Source organism: Hemicordylus capensis, chromosome 4 (genome assembly GCF_027244095.1).
Source record: "Hemicordylus capensis ecotype Gifberg chromosome 4, rHemCap1.1.pri, whole genome shotgun sequence".
Lineage (NCBI taxonomy): Eukaryota > Metazoa > Chordata > Lepidosauria > Squamata > Cordylidae > Hemicordylus > Hemicordylus capensis.
In genome coordinates this window covers 10795098-10816951 of record NC_069660.1, presented here as the reverse complement: position 1 = coordinate 10816951, position 21854 = coordinate 10795098, and the positions used below count along the sequence as shown (strand labels likewise).

The window sequence follows — 21854 nt, the reverse complement described above, 5'->3', positions numbered from 1 at the left end:
TATTTCTCATAATGGATTATCCACCCCGGTTCTAGCTAAGCCACATCATGTGAGTGACTTGTCTGTATCTGCAAGTCAAGATCAGGAGTGTCAAGATGCTAAGGGGAGTTTTGAGCCCTATTGGACCATCAAAGTACATTATCCTGATCTGAGCACTGGGTTTGCTTTTGGGGGGCCAAGTAAGAGAAGACACAACATGCCCCTTCTGCTTTCAAGTCTTAATCTTGTGTCTACAAGAAGATAGCAGTTGGGGAACCTTCTAGAAAGAAGCACCCAGCAGCAGGTGAAGAAAATGCTTCTTTTGACAATGGTGAAGCGTGACCAAGGGTCAGGAAAAGGCATTTTGCCTCCTCCGGCACCTTCTGCAAATACCACCTTTCTTTTGCCCAGTAATGGCTGCAAAACAAATGAACGGGCCCTCAGAAGTTGGTGTACATATACAAAGATGGCATCCCTTCTTGTCCTGCAGCTAGTCGATGCAGATAGGTGTTGCAAGTTCCTCCTCTAAAGCTGTTAAATCACCTACAAATGTTGAATAGCTACATGATAGGGCCAAATTAAGCTTTATATGGGTCATATGGCCGCTGCTGATCCCCATCTCCCCCCACCTCTATCTGGTAATGTCTGGTGGGGAAAATGTGTGAGATCAAATCATCGTGTTCAGTGTCTGTCCTCGCCTCCTGCTGGTCCCCTACAAGTAGAAGCCAATGAATCAGAGAGGGGCACGGAAATGTTGACCATAATGATATGATGTCACACATTTCTTTTTCCAAGACTTCACTCTAAGGAGATACAGGTTGGCAGATGCCATGCCTCTCCCATGATGCTTAGGCCCACAGAAACTATTCTCACCTAGCAGTTCTACAAATGTAGCTACTATTCCCAGGGGTCCTAAACAAAGATTAATCACCAAACTGGCAAGTCAAGTTTTTGCATCAAAATCACAACACTTCCTGTGCTAAAACTAAAGCACAACCTCAGAGCCAGAAGCTGAATAATTAGTATTATTATGGCCCGCAACAACATATAATCCAGAAACACACAGTTACTGAAAGACTAACCTTTTGAGATACTGGAAGCCTTACACAGGTAAAGAAATGGTGTGTAGTGTCCAAACCACAGGTGAGAACAATGTTACACATGGTCTCCACTAGCAACAAGTTGCTAGAATATTTGAGATCATCTAAACACATACCTTTCAGTTGAACCTGCTTAGTAGGCTTCGCTCCTCATCATGCCAGTTACGGTTTTGAGTCGGCTTAATAATAAAGCGTACCGGTTTTGCTTGGGAGCTAGCAGTGAAGCAGTTTGGAGCCATCCCTCTTCTACACCCCCTCAGTGCTCCAGAAGCAGGTCAAGTGCTCTGTGACCAGCATAGAGACTCCTTCCTAGTAAAGCTATACCATTAGATGCTCAGGCACTAGTCCTGCTTGAACAGCACCCTTGTGGCCAATCCTCAATGCTCAGATGAATACAGATTTTCTGGACCAATATGCCAGTGTGGTCTTGTGGTAGCAAGCACGAATTGTCCCCTTTGCTAAGCAGGGTCCACCCTGGTTTGCATTTGAGACTACATGTGTGAGCACTGTGAGAGAGATTCTCCTCAGGGAATGAGGCCACTCTGGGAAGAGCACCTGCCTGCTTGCATGCCGAAGGTTCCAAGTTCCCTCTCTGGCAGCATCTCCAAGATAGGGCTGAGAAAGACTTCGGCCTGCAGCCTTGGAGGCCTGCAGCCTTGGAGAAGCCGCTGCCAGCCTGCGTAGACAATACTGAGCTAGATGGACCAAGGGTCTGACTCAGTAGAAGGCAACTTCCTATGTACTTTATAAAACTGATAGGGAAACATACATTTTGAAATTGAGATTTTCAGAATACGTTAATGAGACATCTTGGACTGATGCACCACTTGCTGTTTGCCTCACTGCAAGGATCCATTTACTGCAGAGGTCTCAAACTGTGGCCCTCAGGCTGCTGTTAGAATAGAACCCCCATTCTCCCCAGCCACAACGCCCAGTAGCCAGAGATGATGGGAGTTGTAGGCCAACATCTGCAGAAGGGCCACAGTTTGAGACCCCTGACTTACTGGAAAACAATGGTATGTGACAGATGTGGGTGAGTACATGAGCATCCTTTCTTTCACTGCTACTTGGACCAAAAGAAAGGCAGAAATAGAGGTGAGGGAAGAAGGGAATGCAGAGAATGACAACCACCTATTTATCACTCTTGATGTCCCAGTTAGGGAAGCACAATTTTAAAAGGGCAAATGTCAGGCTACATCAACCCTATCCATTTCCCATGGGAGGATGTACCAGCTTTTCCCCAGGGAATAGACTTCCCAGGCTTTTCCAATCCATTTCTGAGTCTACGTATGCCACATCTGAACCTGGGTTTTGATGCTGCCGCAGCCCCCCACACCAGAGACTCCACTGGTCCACACAGCTAAATGGCTCATTGCCATCGGGAAGAAGGAAAAATGTAACCGAAGGACCACCATTTCGGGTAAGTACAAAACATGCAGACATAGGTCTCACGGGGCAGGATAAGCATGTTAAAGATTTACAATGTTTATTTGAATGGCTCTCAGCTCCTTGTCGCCACGAGCATCACACGCATGACACATGGGAACACAAACTTAGAGAGAGAGAAAGAGAGAGACGAGAGAATGCATGAGAACAGACTCTTGGAAAACAGATACAGACCTTGGAGATGGCTCAGGTTGCTGCTCTTTCCTTTAAACAGAAGCAAAAGTGCATTAGCAATGGAGTCAGGTGAGAAGAGGATGCTACAGACACAGGACAGACCAAAAAGAACAAAACACAGAGGCAGGGGTGTGAAGATTACCTGGAGGAAAGATAAGGGGTGCACAAAGCCTCAGAAAAGACATCCACACAAAACAGGACCCAGAAAACACACCCACACAAAACAGGACCCACAAAAAGCTTGAAACGCTTTTAAAACTCAATCCATTTCAACGACAGGGCTTCAAAGTCATGCCGTGCAATGATACGCTGGCGGAAGCCAGGAATCTGCACAGGTGTAAGAAGCCATTGTAGCTGCATCGTGTCCAAATGCACAAGCAGCACAATTGCACAGCTTATCTTGTGGAAACACAGCCTAGGCTGCTAAATGCTCTTGTGTAAGCGCACGGGGTGCACACGTTAGCGCCAACTTATTTCTTAATTCAATAAATTTTTATTGAATTTAACAATATCTTAAACATCTCATTACATTCAATTAAACAAAAGACTTCCAGCTCACCAATCCGCGCGAATCACTAACTATACAATTAACCCTTGCTATAATAATTCAAAACATATAACCTATATCTTACCAAACTCGATTTTAGTCTACTCAACCTGCTAATATTACTAAATTTCAACCCCTGTTGAAAAATCAATATTAGGAAAATAGTTCTTTAGGTACAGTAAGAATGATTTCCAATCTTCTTTAAAACCTTCCAAATTTTGATCTCTTATCAGTACTGTACGTTTTGCCATCTCCGCATATTCTAAAATTTTTATCAGCCAATCTTCTTTTGTGGGCAGTTCATTGTCCTTCCATTTCTGTGCATATACTTTTCTGGCCGCCGTGGTTGCATACATGAAGAATGTTAAATTGCTTGTGGAAAACTCTCCTTGCATTATCCCCAACAGGAAAGATTCTGGGCTCTTAGGAAATGTCTTTTTTTTAAAAAAAAAAATTAACTCATTATATATCATGTCCCAAAAGGCCTTTGCCTTCCTACAAGACCACCACATATGAAAAAAAGTTCCTTCACAATGTCCACATTTCCAACATTTGTTTAGCGCCAACTTATTTCTTGTGTTATTGCAGTTGGGCAAGCAATGTGAGCTCCCAGCATAGTGGAACATTTTGCACATGAATGTTGTGCTATTTTAATGTTCCTCCACAACTGTAACATCACACATCATATTAGCCATTTCTCCCCATTGCTGCTTCCATAAGCAAGACCTCCTCCTTCCTTGTGTCCCAAATCTGAATATCAAAAGCACACTGTGACATGTTATCACGCCAGTTACACACAGTTACACATCTGGGGACCCAAGCTGGACTCAACAGCAGGTACAAAATAGCCTGACCTAAGACTTAACAAGTGCTGCAAACTTGTAGTTTACAAACGTCTCTCTCCCAACCAAACCAAGTGGAAAACAGGAAAATCCACCACTACTGACAAGACCATCTGAACAAAGCAGGTGCTTAAAAATGTTCTGCAACCATTCTGAAGGCCCTGTGGGGTTTAAAAAGTGGGATGTAAATCAAAGTATATATGCATGCATGCATACAGTGTTAAGGGCTAACCTACCTGCATTAAATGATCTTAAGAACTCAATCAAGCAGATACCCACAAGGTTACATCGGTTCTACTGTGGTATCTGTGCCCCACAAAAGACACACAGAATTTGAAAGTTTTTGGAAGGGAATATTCATGTAAACTCTCTTGAGAGAGGATAGGTGATGCATAAGGTAATATATATCCAAAAAAAAAGCACCATTCCCACATGCACACAAAAAAAGAAAGCATTTTACCAGGTAGCAAATGCAAGAAGAGCAATGCAGTGTGTGTGTGTGTGTGTGTGTGTGTGTGCGCGCGTGTGCGCGCTTGAATACAAATGCATGGTGCATTTTTTGCCCATTTATCTTCTTCAAAAGCAGCAGTTCTAATCAGTCTCCTATTCCAGTCAAGAGTTCTGGTTTTGAAAAGCAAGTATTTCTCAAGACTACTGAGAGAACCATACAACTAAATTGCCTTTGAAGACAACACAGTGAAGAAATAATTTATTCCAGAGGTTCTCAACCTTGGGTCCCCAATGCCAATGCCATTGTGGCTAGGGTTTATGGGCACTGTAGTCAACAACATCTGGGAACCCCTGAATTACTCAATTCAATGAAGTCTAAATTCAGCATCCATTTGAGGTTTAACTCTGTTTTAACCTTCCTTACCACTCTTGATATCATTTCCGCTTCTTATTCTCCCAACCAAGCCAACCTCTCCTTGCAGTACTAACCTGAAAGTCAATCCAGATTTGCTCTTCAAATTCCTCAGGAGCTCCAGCTGGTTCAAAGGAGGAATGAGTCTAAATTGGTAGGAGAGAAATGGAAGAAAAATCATACGTGGACAGAGACAGAGGCAATACATGGCGACTATTTCTCATCATGGAAACCATCTCCCTCCCCTGCAAATCTGCCTGGGCTGTAGTGTGTGGGGGCAAAGGGTGGGGTGGGGGAACAGATAAAGAGTGTTTAAGAGCTTGGGCTATTCTGGAAGCACTCCAAAAGCCGCAGAAAGGGAAAGAGAAAAAGTTCTCTCTCTCTCTGTTTAGTTCTAAACTCCTAGAAGATGATGGTAAATGCTTTTTTTATGCTGAACACAGCAGTCACTTGTCTGTCACTTTGCTGTGACTGTCGCTTGGAGGTCAAAGCTGACAGCCAAGTTTTCCCACCACATCCTCAATTTGTGCACCTTTCTCTTTAGATTACAGTTTGCTTGAAGGTCCGTTTGACTTCTGGAGCTTCCTTTGCATGCAAGCTCTGCCATCTCGTTCTTGGAGGTCAAGGCTGCAGGCAATGCTTAAAGCAGGACTCAAGGTTGGGAACCCTGGTGCTACAGTATGCTCAATGGTCTCTGTTTGGTCTCTGGAGTCCCAACCTTGAGTCTCCAGAGGTTGTTGGACTACAACTCACATCATCCCCAGCAACAACAGCCTTTGATTATTGTATCTGGGGAACGATGGGAGTTGTAGTCCAACAACTTCTTTGGACTCAAGGTTGGAAACGCCTATAAAGGGGATGCAGCAGAAACTGAGGACGGCAGATGAGAGCGAGGCCGGATGTCACAAAAGGCTAACACCATGGAGGAGTCAATAGGATTCTTCTTCTTCACAAGGTGCATAATTAATTGGACTAATTGTCACAAGATGTGTTGATGGCCACTAGCTTAGATGTCTTTAAAAAGAGATTAGAAAAACATGGTCAAGAAGAGGTCCATCAATGGAGATTAACCACGATGGCTATTTTTGGAGCCTCCATGTTCAGAGGCAGTATACCATTGAATACCAGTTGCTGGAGAGTAATAGGAAGACAGGGCTACTCACAGGTATAGCTACAATTGAATAATGGAGGACAAATATCCCTGGACTCCTGAGAGAGGGGGACCTCCAGCTGGGTGACAGCTTGCTCTTGGTTGAATGTCCTTACAAAAATTCCCATTTATAGCATCTTAATGTGAGCATTTTCAATATTCCCTGAGCATTTTCAATATTCCCTGTTATAAGTATCTTAGAAATAATCATTAACAACATGGGTAGTGAAAGTATCAAATCAGGCAAGAAGAACATTATTAGACTTAAGAATTAATGTGCAATGCATTCCTCAAAGATAAATAAGTGAAGTGAATATGAGACAAGTTGCCTGGGAATTCTTTATGGTTAATTAGAGTTGTGGTTTCTGGTTGGTTGGTTTTGTTTTTTAATCAAAAAGACAAAAGAGAGATATCACTGAAGAGGTATTGGCGAAATACGTTGGCTAAGTTGCTGCAGAGTGTTGCAATGGTGAAGCATGAGCTCTGTCCTCGCAAAGAACAACTTAACCAACAACGTGTGAGGCTTCCTTTGCAGTGCAGCAAGCAATTTTTGTTGCTTTTCCCTCCCTGCAAAAGCCCTTTCCCACATCCAGGAATAGGTCCCTGAGGGCCGTATGACCCTCACAGACATATTCCTGGATGCAAAAATATCTTTTGCAAAGGGAGGAGGGAAGCAAAAATTGCTTCCTCCTCCTCTTTCCCATGTATAGCAACTGTAAGGCAAACCTCGCACACTGCTAAGCTGCTCCCTGCGAGAACAGAGCGCTTGCTGCTATTGTAAGGCTGAGCAGCTTGTCAGCCAGTGACCAAAAGCCTACTCCCACATACCTAACAAAAACGTACAGCAAAGCACAGCAAACCAAGGCTTTTGGAAAGTGGCGTGTGCTTGGAGTCTGTGATATTTTAATATTCTCTCTTTTCCCAGAAGAGGTGTTGGTTTGCTTGCAAGAAGCAAGCTTCACTCGAAGAGCTAGACAGTCACCAGAATAAAAATATGCAAAAGTATATAACCACCAGAATAAAGCACATATTTTTAATAATAAAAATACACAAAAGTATATAACCACCAGAATAAAGCACAGTGCATGTGACTCATCATAGCCAAGTATTAGAACTCCTCTCTCTGGGCTCTTCTTGCACACATCACTCACCAAGAGCTAAAGTATCCATTAGGTAGGAAAATGACTACAGCATGTAAAATATAATACTAGCAATCGTTCAGTGCCCATAGCAAAAGGAACACAGGTGACTAATTACTGGGAAGCATAAACATTATTAAGGCGAGGTCAAGTAAGGCTGAATCATGCCCCAAAGCAGTCAGCCACAACACCACACACACAAACACAATATGGGCCGAACAACACAATACACACTCCCACAAAGGCACGCGTGCATACACCACAAAGGGTTAATTTTATCAGTTACAAAAAACAATTCCAAGAGGGTAGAGGGGAGAATGCAGAAGAGCAACCTGAGGTAAAAGGTCGGAGAGCAGACAGGTAAGGTGGGAGAGTGGAAGTTAGAGTTAGATGAAGACTGCTTGGTTCAAAATTAAAAGGAAGTTGCCTTATACTCCCTGTTCTCTATTGTGCTCTGGATTCTGTGGGACCAGCACAGCTACATACCCATTCTGCAGTAGTGAAAACAATAAAATGAGAGGTTCAAGACTGCTCCCTCCAGATGCAAGGAGCTAAAAATGGTGTATTACAGTATGTTTAAACTGGTCAGGAGCTGTCTATAACTAGGTCATGCAATTACCCAAGGTGGGTTGGATCTCTGAAGCCAAAAGAATATTTCAGCGAAATCCAGCTCTGGGGTGAGATTTCTAATCCATCTATTAGTAAGTGCCTGCGTTGTCATCAACATGCTTTTCCATGTCCCGATCCCAGAGCAATTTTACAATGGTTCTTAAAACAGTTGTAATGTGTCAGGAAGAATGGGCGTATAAATAAATAAAGACATGCTGCTTAAAAAGTCACTGTGACGGCTTTAAAATCTTGCTTCTGTCTTTACTCTGAGAATGAAGAAGGTGGGGAAGGTGGAGAGGGAGAGCAGGGGAGGGGGAGAGGTCCCATGTTGCAGGTATGATTAAAGATGGCTCCAGAATTCAGCCATTTTAGAGGATGCAAGCCACTAATTTCTAGAACTAATGTAAGTTCTAACTGCGATGACAGTAGAACATCCTGCCCCAAGCCGTCGTGGGCCTTTCTTCGCTGCAGGTTTTCAAACACAGGCTGAACAAGCATCTGTCAGAGATGTGGCAGCAATGTCCTGTCCGGAGCAGGGGGTCAGACTAAATGACCTCCAAGGTCCCTTCCAACCCTAAAACTCTAAGTTGGAATTGGAAGGGTACATGAGATTTGCTGGTCACAGAATAATTCATCAGGCAGAGTATCATATATATTACTCCCTAGACTGAATGTTCCCCACTTCCAGCCTAGGTCGACCCACTAAAATGATACCATTTCACCTATTATGTGTGTCCTATCTTTTGGACCAATACAGCAGCCACTATCTACACAGGCAGCTGCCCAAAGCATCTTTCAGTTCCAGGATGCTTTTCCAGAACCTGAGACATGGCATGTAAGTTCTTTTAAGCTTACAAAAATGCAGATGGCCATTGTGGCTGGGGATGAGAGATTTGGTCTTGTGGTAGCAAGCATGACTTGTCCCCTTAGCTAAGCAGGGTCCACCCTGGTTGCATATGAATGGGAGACTAGAAGTGTGAGCACTGTAAGATATTCCCCTCAGGGAATGGAGCCACTCTGGGAAGAGCAGAAGGTTCCAGACCCTCCCTGGCAGCATCTCCAAGATAGGGCTGAGATGCCTGCAACCTTGGAGAAGCCGCTGCCAGTCTGTGTAGACAATACTGAGCTAGATGGACCTATTGACCCACACTCAGTATATGGCAGCTTCCTATGTTCCTAACATGTGGAAACCCAAGGTTGAGTGGAGAGCCAGTCTTTCAGTAGCAAGCATGAGTTGTCCTTTTTCTGAAGCAGGCTTCACCTTGGCTTGTATTTGGATGGCTGACAACGTTAGCACTACCTGCTGTAAGATATTCCCCTTAGGGGATGGGGCCATAACTCAGTGGAAGAGCATCTATTTGTGCGCAAAAAGTCCCAGGTGCAATCCCTGGCATCTCCAGGTAGGGCTGCGAAAGGCACCTGCCTGAAACCTTGGAGAAACTTCTGCCAGTTGGCACAGACTGTACTGAAGTTGATGGACCACTGGTCTGGCTCAGTATAAGGCAGCTTCCTATGTTCCTAACTAACCACTGGTACAAAATATCTCCCAGTGGTTTACAGAGCCAGCCCACTTCTATAATTTCAGTAAAAGATGTATCCACTTCAGCATTTGATTTCATCATGCAGATCTGTGCCCATAAAATCTGATGTCCAGTTCCAAGAAACCGAGACCCACCACACTGTTTATAAGCCAGATTTTTTTCCCGCATCTGGAGGCTGGCCAGAGAGAAAAGGTGCATTGGTCATATCCAGAGGGTCTTGCCCTTGCTGCTGAGTAATTGCACATAATTCACAGAATGAGAAATCAAGAATTCTGAGCCCAGTCGGTAGGGGACGGCTTCTTGGAAAATAAGAGCTCCAGGTTCAATTATTTTAGAACTGGAATGTTGGACACAGGGTGGCCTTGATATCTTCTGAAAGACAGGCACACATCCTTCCAGACTACTTGGGTTGATCCCCCCCCCCCACTTTGGGAGTTAAAAGAACTCCTGAATCCTAAATCTAGTTCCCATTCGCAGAGGTGAGATTTGCCAGGCACCTGCTTTATCAGGGATGAGTATCATTTACCCTGGGAAGAGCAGGTCAGCAGCAGTAGCAGCACCTGGCTTCCTCTCCACAGCTAGCATCACTTTAGTTTCTTCTAGCACAGAGAGCCAGCATTGTGGTTGTGTTGCTATTTGATTGATTAAGTGCTGTCAAGTCGGTGTCAACTCTTAGCAACCACATAGATAGATTCTCTCCAGGATGATCTGTCTTCAACTTGGCCTTTCAGGTCTCTCAGTGGTACATTCATTGCTGTCGTAATCGAGTCCATCCACCTTGCTGCTGGTCGTCCTCTCAACTTTTCCCAGCATTATGGACTTCTCTGGGGAGCTGTTGCCATGCCAATGCTGAAATGCTCTTTTCCCCTGAGTAGAAGCAGTGCTGCAGAGTTATACCCAACAGAACTGTTCAACTCTTAAGGGCTGAGGGAGACAGCCAAGTTATCCCTGCAAGTAGAGGTGATGAAAGGAGGAAATGGGTGCGAAGGGAAGCCTTTGCAAAGAAATTTGCTAGGCTGCTTGTCTCTTGGCTCATTTTGCCTTCTTTAGCTAGTCATTAAATGCTCCTGCTGCATTTTTTTTTAAAAAGAGGCTCTGCTTAGTATGCGGTAATCCTTAGATCAATGGCAAAGATTCATGGAGGACAGGTCTGTCAATGGACAGGCTACTAGTCTGATGGTTAAAGGCCACCTCCAGCCTCGGTGGCAAGATACTTCTCAATACCAGTTGCAGGGGAGCAATGGCAGAAGAGAGGGCATGCCCTCACCTCTTGCCTGTGGGCTTCTCAGAGACATCTCGTGGGCCATTGTGGGAAACAGGATACTGGACTAGAAAGACCTTGCGCCTGATCCAGCAGGGCGGTTCTTATGTTCTCATGTAAAGAACACAAGCTGGTCAAATTCCAGGCCTGAATTATGCAGTCCATTTCATCCACTCACATCTACCACTAACATGCAGCGGTTACAGCCTGATTATGGAAAACACTTCCTTTAAGGAGACCAGAATAAATTCCTTCAAAAGCTGGGGTGTAGACTGCATTCATAAATTACCAAAGTGGCCAGAAACCCACCAAAAAAATCTCTTCTCATTATTCCAGATTGGGACAACCTGAGGCTCTCCAGCTGTTGGACTACAACACCCATCACCCCCAGCCACAACAGAGAGCTGGAGAGAGCTCAAGTGGTGGCTAGGGATGAAGGGAGTTGTAATACAATGCCAGCAGTAATGCCTCAGGCTGGCTACCACTGCATTATTCAGTCCCCCAGCTCTGCAGTAAAGCTGAAATTCTGATCACATGGGACGAGACTGATTAGATCGTTATCTCCCATACGATACCACCATCGGTAGCCAGATGGACGAGACGGCACTTGTGTGAGAAGGAACAAAGTTATCAGCTTGGCTCCTCGTGATCAGAGTTTCATACACGCCCTGAAGAACTCGATCAAAAGGAAGATGAAATTGAGTGGCTACCAGGTAGCTTCAAGAACCTAAATGGGGTCACGGATTGTCAGAAGTGCGGCCATTTCCATTTAAAAAAACTTTTTATTTTGGTATTTCCACAGTACAAAATAAGAGGGTTCTCCTCCCAGATGATGCTGGAATACAATGCCTTCAGACGTCATAACAAAATAGCTGGGACATGCTTACAAGCGTAAAAGTGTACTTCTGGGCAATGGCCAAAAGCTTCCATGATTGAGAGGCTTGGGCACTCAAGACTCCTGACCACAGAAGTTTCCCCCATCACGGATATGGTGTTCCCCTCTTCAGACAAATGCTGCAGTATCCTTTAGCAGTGCAGTGAAGAGGGGTGAGTGACAAGCCAGGGCAGGGACTTCCTGGCTATTATTCCTGGCAAAGAACTGGCTGTTTTGTTATAATGTCTGAAGAGGGCTATTGTGTCTGGGAATGATGGGAGTTGTAGTCCAACATTATCTGGGGAGCCAAGTTTCTTGCAGAGCCTAAGGGACACCACCAGTCAGAGTAGACACTTCTGGGAGAGATGGACCAACAGTCTGACTTAGGATAAGGCAGGTTCATACCTGCAGTGGCTACAAAGAAAAGGGAAACAGGATAAACGGAGGCTGTGGTGGAGAGGAGAAATGTTAGTAGAAAAGAAAAGAGAGGGAGGGAGAAGGGCATAGCAGGGTGCTGTACGAAAGCCAACTGGTACAAAACACTGTGCACACTTGCTCGGGTAGCTGCAGTAGTGTCTGTTTATTCACAGGTGGGCAGAGGAAGAAAGCCACAGGCCAAGCTGATGGCAAAGACTCAGAAGAACTCTTCCAGATTCTAAGGACAACCAATCAGCATGGCAGCAGGGCATTTTGTATGCTTGATGGAGAAAACCAACTCATTCAGTCACCTATTGTCACCCGTCTTCTTAATTTGCCCCCCAAGGACCATCTTTCAACCACCCCGCCTCCCTTTCCCTGTGCAAAAGCAAGCCAGGACACGTTTGCAGAGAAAGTGCATGGAATTTACATTCTGGTGGTGGTGGTGCTTGGTGGTTTGGCAGTGTGGCTGTGTTCCTGCATGTTGCAGAGGGGCTCTCTTCCATCTCTCTTTTAGGGCACAAAATAAAGCTTTAGCAGGGTTCATTCCCAAACACAGGACAAGGAGCAACACACAACACAGAGAGTTCAGTCCACATGCACTTCATACCTGGAAGCACCATAGGTTTGCGTTTGCGAGCTTTTTGTTTCAAGTGTTTCCAAAAAAAGAAAAAAAAGAGAATGGGGTAAGAAACAGGAGATAAAAATAGAAAAGGGGAAACAAGAGTTGTTTAAAAAAAATAAAGGAAGGGAGGGAGAAAAGAAACAAAAAGAAAATTAGCACACGAGCCAAGTGGATTCCATTGAACAGGTAAGCTCTGAAAATGGCTATGCAGACAGCAGCACAGCCACTGATTTATCAATGATGATTAATATTGGGTTCTGCTTCCAAAAACTGAACACTGGACCTTGAACACTTGTATTTCTGGATTATAACCAATAGCATCAGCCTTACAGTCTGTATCAAAAATAGAAGTGCAGAGGAAGAATTAGAACAGGGACAGGCAGAAGATAGACTCCAGCCTACCAGCCAACTTCTAGTGGGTCAGCTAACACCTGCTAGTTGCTCAGATTCTTGCTGAGAATGCCGATGAGGTAGAAGTTGGTCTGACCCAGCAAAGGCACTTTGGGTGATTCTTAAGCAAGAAGCTGCACTGTAGTTTAGTTGTACTTTAATTCAGGGCTCCTCAAACTTGGGAGCTCAGATGTTGTTGGACTACAACTCCCATCATCCCTAGCGACAATAGGTAAAGGTGTAGTCTAACAACATCTGGGGACCCAAGTCTGAGAACCCCTGAATTAACTGGTAAGAGATCCTGAGCACACACCCTTGCTCTGTAAACCTATAAACCCCACAAGCTTAAAATGACAACTATGCAGCTGCTAAGTTTCAAAAGTACCTGCTAAGTTTCGGTCAAGCTAATGTAGCATCCCAATCTTATGCATGTTTACTTAGAAGTAAGTGCCACTGAATTCAGTGAGGTACACCCAAGTACCAAGATTTAGTACCAAGCACACCTAAGATTTAGAGTACCACGAGAAGTCAAACATGTAAATGGTAAAATATGTAAAATTCATTTTCGACAGTTCCTGTCACCAATTGTACTGTTTATGAGCTCCGTGTCAGGTTTTTCTCATCCACTTTTTCCTTCCCTGGGCACCTGATTCCCTCGGGCTCCCAAAATCTCAATTTCCCCTGTTTCCCAAATCCCCCACCTCCCTCAATAGCAACATAGTGAACATTGCTATTGTCAAACAATTGTAACCCTCGCTGATCTACAGCAATCTTCCAGTAAATTCACATCTACTTTCAGCCCACCCCTGGTGCAAAAATAACCTAGGACAGGTTTCCCAACCATGAGTCCACAGATGGTTGTTGGACTACAACTCCCAATATCCTCAGTCACAATGGCCAAAGGTATTGTATTCCATCTTCATCTGGGCACCCCAAGGCTGGGAATCCCTTTCCTAAGGAATTGTGTAGACTGAACTGCATTCCAGGTGTCCTGCACAATTCCTATTTGGCTTTTAATATTTCCGATAGACCTTTCCAAATGGTCTTAATAGGCTACAGGGTTCACAACAGAGAAGGCGCTCTCTTAAGTACCCTGGACCTAAGCAGCTGAGGGCCTTATAGATAATAACCAGCACTTTGTATTTCATTCGGAAACATATTGGCAGCCAGCACAGTTCTTTTAGAATTGGTGTTATATGGTCCCTTCGGGTAAACCCAGAGACCAATCTGGCTGCCTCATTCTGTACCAATTGCAGTTTCTGAACTACGTAGAAAGGCAGCCCCACATAGAATTCATTACAGTAGTCAAGCCTAGAGGTTACCAGCAGATGTACCACCGTTTTAAGGATATTTGTCTCCAGAAATGGACGTATCTGGCATATAAGCCGAAGCTGATAAAAAGCACTCCTGGCCACAGCCTCAACCTGAGAAACCAGGGAGAGTTTGGGATCCAGGAGTACTCCCAGACTATGAACCTGATCTTTTAGAGGAAGTGCAACCCCATCCAAAGCAGGCAGATCTAAACAATCTCCCGGATCCTGACCCCCTACAGACAGTAACTCCGTCTTGTTAGGATTCAACTTGAGCTTGAATATCTTCAAGGTTTACCCCTGGAAACATTCAACCTGGAGCCATGATGGGCAGGGTCTGCCACCACAAATTTGTCCCGATTTGTCATTCACACTTTATATTTTCAAATGAACACTTAAACGTCTTTTTTAAAAGTAGTGACAGAACAAGGCAGAATGAATCTCTGAAGGATGAACGCTGCAGGCATTTGTGGGAGTTCCATTCCCGCGGATAACGAAACCACGGATAAAGATAACTTAACCCTTTGGGGATTGAGGGTTAGGTTCCTAAGCACACTGAAGTGTGCTCAAAGTCAGAAGAAAAAGCAAGAGGGTGCAGAAATAAGTACATTGCCTGGCTTTCCAGCTATGCCCCCCAAACTTCCAAATCCTCCGATTTTTGTTTTTTTGAGGGGGGTTGGGTTGGGGAAAAGAGCCATGAAATGGCTTAGGACTACAAAATAGAAAAAGGAAATGACATCAGAAGTCATTTCTGGCCATTCAAGAACCACAGATAGGCAAATATAACCCTATTTTCACCCCCTGAATAAAGAAACTGGGTCCCTATGACCGAACCGCAGATATGTGAAACTGCAGGTGCCGGGACCGTGGATTATGAGGGCCACCTGTATCAAGACACTTTAACTACAGGTTAAATCCCCCAAACTGGTCGAACTAGAAAGTCAACTTCAATACATTTACGAAAAGCAAAATACCTACACATCACACAACAAGAAGATTGCACAGAATAGTAGTTGTTATTTAAATAATAATAACTAATTCAAAATCATCCAGATCACTGTGGGTATGCATTTAATCTGATTCATGTCAACCTCAAAGATCCTCAATGTGATTTGAGTCAACCAAGTTCCATTTAAAACATTCAAATCCTTATGTTTTCAATCTTGTTGCTAACGTTCTGACCTAGTTTCAGTTGGCACATTATACCAAGTGAACGTACCTAAACATTCGGACCACTTTTCATCAGGTTTTATCACAATTGCTTTCTGCACAATGTTGCATTTATTTGTTCAGTCTGCATGACTTCTTATTGTATACTTTAGGCAGCACAAACCCTGTTCAGCAACCATAGAAATTATAAAGGGATTAGGAACAGGTTGCTCAGTACACACTGGGTTAGATACTCTGGCTCCGTCAGTTCACACTGTGATGGTCATGGTCAAGTTACGTCTGGGCTAACACTTCAGACTGCAGGTAAGGCTCATATGAATAGACATCCCTCCATATAAAACAAAACTCCTGCATGCTAATTTCCCATGCACAGAGAATTTGTTTTATAGAAAGGATATTTCATTGCATGAGCCCCACTTGCAGTCTGAAGTATTAATTCAGACACAAGGTCACAACCTCATGGAGTACTATTATTTTTTTTGATTTTTATTTTATTTATTAAAACATGTTTAATAAAACTGTTTGTAATGTTTTAATAAAAATTAAAACATTACTAGGCCTTAATCTCCTGGAGACTTTGTGGTTCAGGTCACTGGAGATTGTTTGGGGTGAAGGTCCATGTTGTTTATCAACTGCAGAGTTCCTGAGAGATCATTGGTGTTGGAGAAGCATAATATTATAATATTGGCTTACACACAGTACCATGCAGTTAATCAACAGGAGCAGACCCCACTTGCACTACCTGCAAAGATGTTAAGAACAGGCCTGAGCTGCTGTGCAGGTGGGTCTGTCCAACTCCTACAAATGCCTGCTTAAACACAGGCAGCGACATCACCCCCATTAAGAACAGACCTAGAGCAGCGCAGGTCGGTTTCTTACATCCCCGCAGGAAGCATAGGAGCAGTCTGCCACCTTTCCCTCTGTTCTCTATGCAGCATCATTAGTGGCTGGCATCCTCCCTAACCATGCCCCCAAGCAGCAGGAAGAAGTGCCCTGCTACAGAGAGCTTTCTGAGCTCAGCAACATCCAACGTGCAAGGGATGATTTTCACCAGGCTCTCCCGTCTCTGGAATGGGCCCGCCCTGCTCAAAAGTATGTCCCTGAGGGTCATGCAGACTTCAGGGACACATGTTCAGGAATCACAGCCAGCTTCAGAGAGATTGATGAAAATTGCCCTTCTCCCGCAGCACCAGTGCAGTGTCAGCTGCACCCGCGCCTCATTAGTCTGGGTGTCGGCCAATGCCTCTACAGATACGAGGCCTTGAAGCACTCTCTTTTTAAATCAATGAAGCATAGCGATCTCAGCTCCCCTCCCATTTCTGAGTCTTCTCCAGACACCTTCTACATATTCTCATGCCGTCTCTGACATCTAGAAATTAAAAGCCTCTAATTCTCAGCATGTCATGTAGATTACAACCATATACTCTGGATAGACAGCCCATCTGCCCTCTTTATATGCATACATTCTGCTGTTCTCCCACTGCTTAGTTACAGACCAATCCAACAGTGCTTAAAATGCAACCAGAGTAGCTCTCCTAGTAAAGATGAAACATGGCCTGTAATAAAAAGATTCTCCAGTGGCTTACAAGCATTAATTAATCCCCTCCGTTTTGAAGACAAGCGTTATTAATCCTAATTAAAAAGAGCGAAGTTAAACCTTCAGAGTCTGTGACCTTCCTGGGATCAGCCTGAAGATCTGGTTGCTGCAGAAGAGACTGTAACAATTCCACACCTGTACTGCCATCACTCAGGCACAGAAGGATGAGGGGAGAGAGGAGAGCTGGTCTTGTGGTAGCAAGCACGACTTGTCCCCTTAGCTAAGCAGGGTCTGCCCTGGTTGCATATGAATGGGAGACTAGAAGTGTGAGCTCTGTAAGATATTCCCCTTAGGGGGATGGAGCCGCTCTAGGAAGAGCAGAAGGTTCCAAGTTCCCTCCCTGGCTTCTCCAAGATAGGGCTGAGAGAGTTTCCTGCCTGCAACCTTGGAGAAGCTGCTGCCAGTCTGTGAAGACAATATTGAGCTAGATAGACCAATAGTCTGACTCAGTATATGGCAGCTTCCTATGTACCTATGTAATCTCATCTGGGCGCTTTCCAGGTTAACTCTTACCACAGCATCACTACAGATCTGCAAAGTGTGCTCCTGCACTTCCTGTGTTCTGACACCACAGTCTCTGCGCTGACAGCAAGGTGCCTTTCACATTCCCTATGCCTTCTTTCGGATTTTATTGCCACGTTACAGTCTTATAACATCACATGTGTGGCATAAAAAGCTGTATTTCCCCGGAGTGGAGCTTTTGCGAGACTGCTCCCCCTGCTGGTGGCTTTGCGCAACAGTCTTTATTTGCTGTTTCAATGCGCTCTGCCCAACGCCAAAGCATTTTACCACTGTTGAGCAGGTAAGCTGGAAAGCAGCCTGCTGGAGTAGAAGCTGGATATCTGAAAACAGTCGCTTTCTTATTTCTTCGTGTAAAAGAAATACTCCAAGTGTTACTTTGGAAACATCTGAGCAAGATCTAAGCCCAATCCACATGTTAAGTTTAACGTGTGGACACTCTGTGTATGTGCGCGTGCTCCTCACACCGTACTGTCCCACATGAAGGGTAGCCTGCAAGTTGCAGGCAGTCCCCACATGCATGATAGGCCTCCTGCAGAATGACTTTAAACAGCTTCCAGGCAGCAGCACAGCACTCTTTCACAGGAACAGCGATGTTTTGAGGTTTAACTTGTCCATATTATAATACAACTTTTATGGTTTACTCTGTCGGGCTATTATTATGCATTGGTCTATGACGGTAATAAAGTATTCGGTTTGCTTTCCTCTTTTGTAGAGAAGCGGGAAGCTTTCCGACTGGCCTGAGATGTGAACCTTTCAGCGGACAACGAGAAACTGAGGAGGATAGTGTTGAGCGTGTGACCTCAGGTTGCATAAGGGGAGGAGCTTCTGCCAAGGAAAGAGAGAGAAAGAAGCTTGGAAATTTCCCCCCACCAGGTCTTCACATAAGCACAAGGCCCAGTTTTGTGATGGACAGAGACCACCCAGAAGAACAGCTCTTCCAACATTGGGGTTGCCTTTTAAGTTGCACAGTAGTCTCAGTGGGTTCCTATTATTAATGGAGAGCTGCCTGTCATGTCAGCCACTGCTTTTCAAGTCTTCTCAGTTGTGCGATCCTGCCCAGCCCCCACGCGGAGCAAACCTCCTTAGCCCTACCTCTACCAGTCACTGGGAAAGGCAAGGGGGTGACGAGGACCCAATCGGAGACTGGGGCCGGTGCTCCAGAGCGGCATCTTGGGTGTGGGAGTGGAAGGAGAAGACCAGTTGAGACCATCAGATCCTGTGCATTCACGCGAGAGTCAGAAGTCTTGTGAGACCGGGCTTCAGGCTTTTGCAAGACTTGTGGAGGGTGCCGAGGCCTATTTAAACCTTTGGCCAAGAATGAGAGAGGGCCAGAGGAGGAAGGAGGCAGATGCTCCCTCGGACAAACGAGTGGGTAGACTATGGCCAAGCTAGCCAATAAGGGAGACGGGGACCGCGATGCTGCATAACCACCCACCTCCCACTGACAGCCTCTGTACCTCAGCTGAAGCCACAAGGAGAAGGACGGTCCACCACAGGCCAGGTGGAGGGAAGGACCCACACCAGTTTCTTAAACAGTTTATCATGTGGTATGGACAGGGGCTGGGGGACAGTGCTGTTTGAGAAATACAAGTATGCAGGACTACTACTACTACTACTACTACTACTACTACTTATTATTATTATTATTATTATTATTATTATTATTTATTAATTCAATTTCTATACCACCCTTCCAAAAATGGCTCAGGGCGGTTTACACAGAGAAATAATAAATAAATAAGATGGCTTCCTGTCCCCAAAGGGCTCACATTCTAAAAAATCATTCTACTTCACCGCTTCTTTGGATCGCAGCCAGCTTCTCTTCAGGTAAATGTGAATCGAGCCAAGTAAAACTCTTCCGACGTATCTGGGCAGTGGGGGAGAGAGACATTCAATGGAGAGAGTGCACGTCCTCGAAAACCAGCCCTACCATTAGGTTCCTGGTGTAAAAATACAGCCACAGCTCAGGGGATTCATCCCATTTTCAAGAGCGCCTTGCACAATTTCACATAAGGCACTTTGAGAATGACAGAGCGCTTGGCATACTGACGGCTGGCCCAGGGATGCATTGCACATTGTGAAATCCACGGATGTGGAAACTGACATGGCCTGCTGTATTTAGCATCCCGGGCAATATGCAACCCCCACCCACTCGCTCCCTCAGCTCTCAATCACCATATTGTGTCAGCTGCCTGCAGGAAAATGACACAGCCTGTTTCTCAGCTAGGGAGACTTCTGGAAAGGATTCTTCCTTCTGGGAGCTTCCTTTCTCCAGGCATCATGATGGGGATTCCCCACGATTTCCCTCTCCACTATCGGTGCAAGCATATTCCACTGGTCAAGCAACTGCAGAAGACTGTTCAAAGCACAGTCCAGAATGCCTGAGATTTGTTTCTGCATTTTCTGATTAAGGCTTGCTCTCTTCAATCAAAACTGCTTGCTTACTAACTTGAGCTACAATCCTGAATTCCATCTGCCACAATACGCATGAAATAACACCAAAGGGAAAAGGAAGACTCTCGAGGTTTTAAAGAATGAATTTGGCCTTCAAGGTGGCTATCAGAAAATTCCTGTAGCTCAGGGGTTCTCAAATGTGGGAAACCATATGTGGTTGGCTACAACTCCCATCCACCTCAGCCACAAGGGCCAAAGGCTGGAGATGATGGGAGTTGTAGTCCAACAATGTCTGGGAACCAAAGCGTGAGAACTCCTGAGAACCCCTGAACTACAGAGTTTATTCACAATACATCCAACTAAGCAATACAGCACGAAAATCTCTCTCTCTCTTTATTTATTCATGACTTTAATGGCTAATATCCACTTACTACAATAAACCAACACAAATACAACACACATTTCATTAGATTACACCAACCTTTGAGTTTAATTCTAACCCCATACATAGTATTCATCTAGTAAATAAAACTGTTTCTACCTTGTTCCTAGTTTTTTTTTAAAAGTTAATCAATATCTGTAAGAGAAATACACACTACAAAAACCTCTGCAATTCCTACAGCACACCATCAACTTTAATTTCTCCCTAAACTTTTAATCAGACTGAAATCATCATTTCTCACTTTGTCCTTTTAATTCTAAGAGTCTGTTCAGGCTAATCCACCACCATTTCCCACCTGTCCAAGACATTAATATGGTTTGCCATTGACTTTAAGTAGATTGCCATTTTTTTTTTAACAGAGAGGTAATTCCCCACAGCTTCTGCAAATATTCAGCCCTTTGAGTGTTCCCCTATTTCCATTTCTTTGCATAAACTGGCCAACACCCTGATTAACATTGTTTACATGCAGCTGCTGCATTCTACAGTAAAGCCACGTGGGAACCCACGTGTGGGCAGGGATGCAATTTTTGCCCATCTCCCTTTCCCTCTGAAGCATTCTATGCCACCAGGAAATCTGTCCCTGAGGGCTGCACAGCCCTCAGGGACATGTGTTTGGGTGGCAAAGAGGTGGGATAAATTGGCAAAAATCTTCACCCATGCAAGTGCCCACGCAGCTTTATTCTGGAATGTAGCAGAGGCATGTTTGCTTGCTTTACTGCATGCAAGCAGTGTTGGTCAAGATCTCAGCCACTATACTTGCAGTTGTTAACATACAAACTATTGATTATTTTGTTTTACTGTCTAACTCTGAGTCAACATAGTTTAATAGACACATCAAAGGGTTCACTGCTAAATGCAGCTTAACTCCATTAATAATTTGCATCATCATCGTCCAAGTTGCTCAACCGCAGCGCCACCATATATGGACAAAGCTGGCTCTGTCTATCACACAAGGCCAATATTTCCCATTTCCAGTACCGCAGATTTTATAGATCTTCCAGGGAGTTAGGTATACCACCAAGTGTCCACTTTAAAACAGTTTTCTTTGAGATTTAATGATGTGGAGAATAGCGACCCTTTTTAAAACAAGTTCATTCAAACTGTTTCCTAGTACATTCATGCCTAAATCCTCGGCCCATTTGTTCATAAAATGCTTTCCTCTTTTCATTTTCATCAGTTTTTTCTCAGGGTCCTGTATGGATCTGTGATTAATATCAGGCTGTCATATACAAAATTGACCTCATGGCCAGTGTAACCTTCGGTCGGGAAAATCTATAGCAGAGCTGAGATCAGTGAAACCCCGTTGTTGGATGGGAATTCTGAACTGTGGAGGGGACGGGACCTGAGTTGGAGTCACTGGCTAACATCCAGTCTACCACTGTACTAGCACAGCATGGCCAATATCCAGACTAAGGAGTGTGCAGTTGCACAAGGAGGAAGAGCCAATTTTGCACCAGGGCCAT

The 21854-nt window shown here is 44.6% G+C and overlaps 1 protein-coding gene across 6 annotated transcripts in view; it reads right to left on the bottom strand.

The window, feature by feature from the left end:
- The window catches only part of KCNQ2 (potassium voltage-gated channel subfamily Q member 2), a 178862-nt gene that overhangs the window by 51148 nt on the left and 105860 nt on the right, over positions 1-21854 (bottom strand). For 3 of the 6 annotated variants that reach the window (XM_053245603.1, XM_053245598.1, XM_053245601.1), the window contains exons 9-11: positions 12552-12581; positions 5028-5096; positions 2700-2729 (exon numbers count right to left, since the gene is read on the bottom strand). In XM_053245603.1, coding sequence (XP_053101578.1) covers positions 2700-2729; positions 5028-5096; positions 12552-12581 — 129 coding nt within the window. The remainder of the gene's footprint in view (positions 1-2699; positions 2730-5027; positions 5097-12551; positions 12582-21854) is intronic. The other 3 variants (XM_053245600.1, XM_053245599.1, XM_053245602.1) reach the window with 3 other exon arrangements.